Source organism: Austrofundulus limnaeus, unplaced genomic scaffold (genome assembly GCF_001266775.1).
Source record: "Austrofundulus limnaeus strain Quisiro unplaced genomic scaffold, Austrofundulus_limnaeus-1.0 Scaffold176, whole genome shotgun sequence".
Taxonomy (NCBI): Eukaryota; Metazoa; Chordata; class Actinopteri; order Cyprinodontiformes; family Rivulidae; genus Austrofundulus; species Austrofundulus limnaeus.
Genome location: NW_013952578.1, coordinates 173,116 through 175,618, shown reverse-complemented (window position 1 = coordinate 175,618; position 2,503 = coordinate 173,116). Strand labels below are relative to the sequence as shown.

At 43.0% G+C, this 2,503-nt stretch overlaps 1 protein-coding gene across 1 annotated transcript in view; it reads left to right on the top strand.

Moving 5' to 3' along the window:
- Positions 1-2,503, top strand: part of pdgfra (platelet-derived growth factor receptor, alpha polypeptide) — a gene marked incomplete in the record, with an annotated part of 32,011 nt that overhangs the window by 11,040 nt on the left and 18,468 nt on the right. The window contains 7 exon segments of the mRNA XM_014017754.1: positions 262-377; positions 458-754; positions 837-1,103; positions 1,222-1,346; positions 1,443-1,611; positions 1,712-1,901; positions 2,036-2,151. Of these exon segments, the coding sequence (XP_013873208.1) occupies positions 262-377; positions 458-754; positions 837-1,103; positions 1,222-1,346; positions 1,443-1,611; positions 1,712-1,901; positions 2,036-2,151 (1,280 nt within the window).

Here is a 2,503-nt window from a genome sequence, read left to right as displayed (position 1 = left end):
TCATCATTTACCCAGAATGCTTTGCATGTAAATAAAATGGCCCCGTCCGTGTAATATATTTTTGAACTTTTAGTTTAAAAATAATAAAAACTAAACATCCTACAGTATTTTTACAGTCGTTATTCTTACAGTTAAAATGTATGTTTATTAAATAAAGTCTAATGTTACAACTAATCGGGGATCCCTTTCAGGAAAACTAATTTGCCAAAATGTCAATGTTCCTTTAAGTGACTGCTCATAAAGTGTTTGTCCCTCTCACAGGTATGAAAGCGTTCTGATGTTCCGCCATCCTCTGGAGAAAGACAATGGAAATTACACCATTACAGTCGTGTGTGGCTCTCACAGAACCCAGTTCTCTTTTTCCATTAAAGTGAGAGGTGAGATCAGTAGATAAATAGAGCCTGATAAATGGCAGATAGATATGATCGAAGGTTCTCGATGTTGCTTTATTTTCCAGTTTCTGCTGGAGTGATGATCCCTCCTTCCTCGGCCCCCGTGTTGCTGCCGGATGTGGATGAGATGGTGGTGCCTCTTCACACGTCGTTCAGCTTGACGTGTCGAGGAGTGGCTCGGCTGGGATGGGATATGCCATTTGATATGCCTGAGCAAACTCAAGAGGATAGCAGCGGTCTGTTTGTCACCACCATCACCGTCGACAGTGCAACAGTAACGCACACTGGCTACTATACATGCTTCTACAGCGCAAACAGCACAGGCGACACAGAGGAAAGCAGCATCTACATCTATGTACCAGGTATGGAGTCAACAACATTCTCCATCTTTTAGATATTTTACTTTGTTTTCTGGTTTGATGGACTTCTTTTGTCCCAACGTAGATCCCAATACTCCTTTTGTGCCATCACTGGGGCATTATCTAAACCATGTCCTGACTGACTARGAGGAGATGGAGATACCATGTAGGGTGTCTAACCCCCAAGCTCACGTGACGCTCGTGAATGTTGACACACAGCAGCCTGTGCCAAGTGTTTACGACAGTAAAAGAGGTGCTTTGGGGATCTTTACCGCAGGAACATATGTTTGTAAGGCTGTCATACAAGGAGAAGAGCACTTCAGCAGTGAATACATCGTACATGGTGTGATAGGTGTGTGTTCCTATGTTTGTGACGTCTCGAATGAAATATGTTTAATTTTCTCATTAGTATGTTTTTGTCTCTTCAGCCTGACAGTAACATTTAACTGGTACCAATCGTTCTTTACTAGGTGCCTTGAATGTTGAGCTGTCAGCCAAAAAGTCCACACTACTGGTGGGAGACACTATTACTGTCAACTGTCTAGCTCGAGGATCTGACATATTGGAGGACCACTGGAAATACCCTGGAAAGCTGGTATGGTGTAAAGTCACGCTGAGAAGCACAATGGATTTGACACATTTTAAAGTAGAGTTGGTATCAAAGTTCTGGATGCTCTGTTTTCTTTGACAGGTCAACCGTGGCAGCAAAACTGTCCGTGAAAATAAGAGAGACCAAGAGATCCTGTATACCCTAACAATTCCTCAAGCCACAACCAAAGACAGTGGAACCTACTCCTGTTCCATTACGGACATTATTTCTAATGAAAGTCGGACAAAGCAACTTGCCATCCAAGTGTTTGGTATGAATCAGTGTTTTCTACATTCACAGTAAATATTGTGTTGTCTTAAARTATTGGAGAGTAATTGCTAATCATCTGTCAACCTCTCTTTTTCCAATAGCGAGTAAATTTGTGTCCATCCAGCCGGAGTTCGGGGATTATGAATCTACTGAGCTGGATGATGTCCGGGAGTTCAGAGCAAAGATCGACTCCTTTCCCGATGCTCATGTCACTTGGCTCAAAGATGGCGTTCCTCTCGGTGATGTAACTGCTGAGATCTCCACCAGCCTGCAGCAGATCAGTGACATCAGGTGAGTCTCCATTAATGACAACTTCAGGGTAACATTCCCACACATTGTCTAACCCTCTGATTAGGGTTTACTGCTGCTGTGAGCTTCTGTTACTGTTTAATTATAGCAGGTTCCTCTGTTGTTGCTCTTCACAGCTACATGAGCATTCTCACATTAATTCGTGCCAAGAAGGAGGACAGTGGAAACTACACCATTCATGTGCAGAATGGAAACCAGAGTCGTGATGTCAGCTTCATCCTGGAGGTTAAAGGTCAGCCTTTATTCATTTGATCAAAAAGAAAAAATAAGTAGGTACTCTGGAATCCTGGATGGTTCTTCTTTAGTGAAATGTTTTTTCTCTCGTCCAAGAGACTGAGTTTCAGGTGAACTCAGCCTTAAGAGCACTGCCTCCACATGGTGGACAAAGAGGTTAGTCACATGCAAAAGAGGGCCATTGCTTAACAATAGGCTTGATTAGCTCTATTGTTCATAGAGGGTCATGTGCCCCATCACCTGACTTATTGGTTTGGATGCTGTGGTTCTTAGGTGTCGTGTCATGGGTATGTAGTGAATGCAGGGGGGGCTCGAAGTCCCCTTGTTTTTGTTTTTTCCCTCTTTGTGTT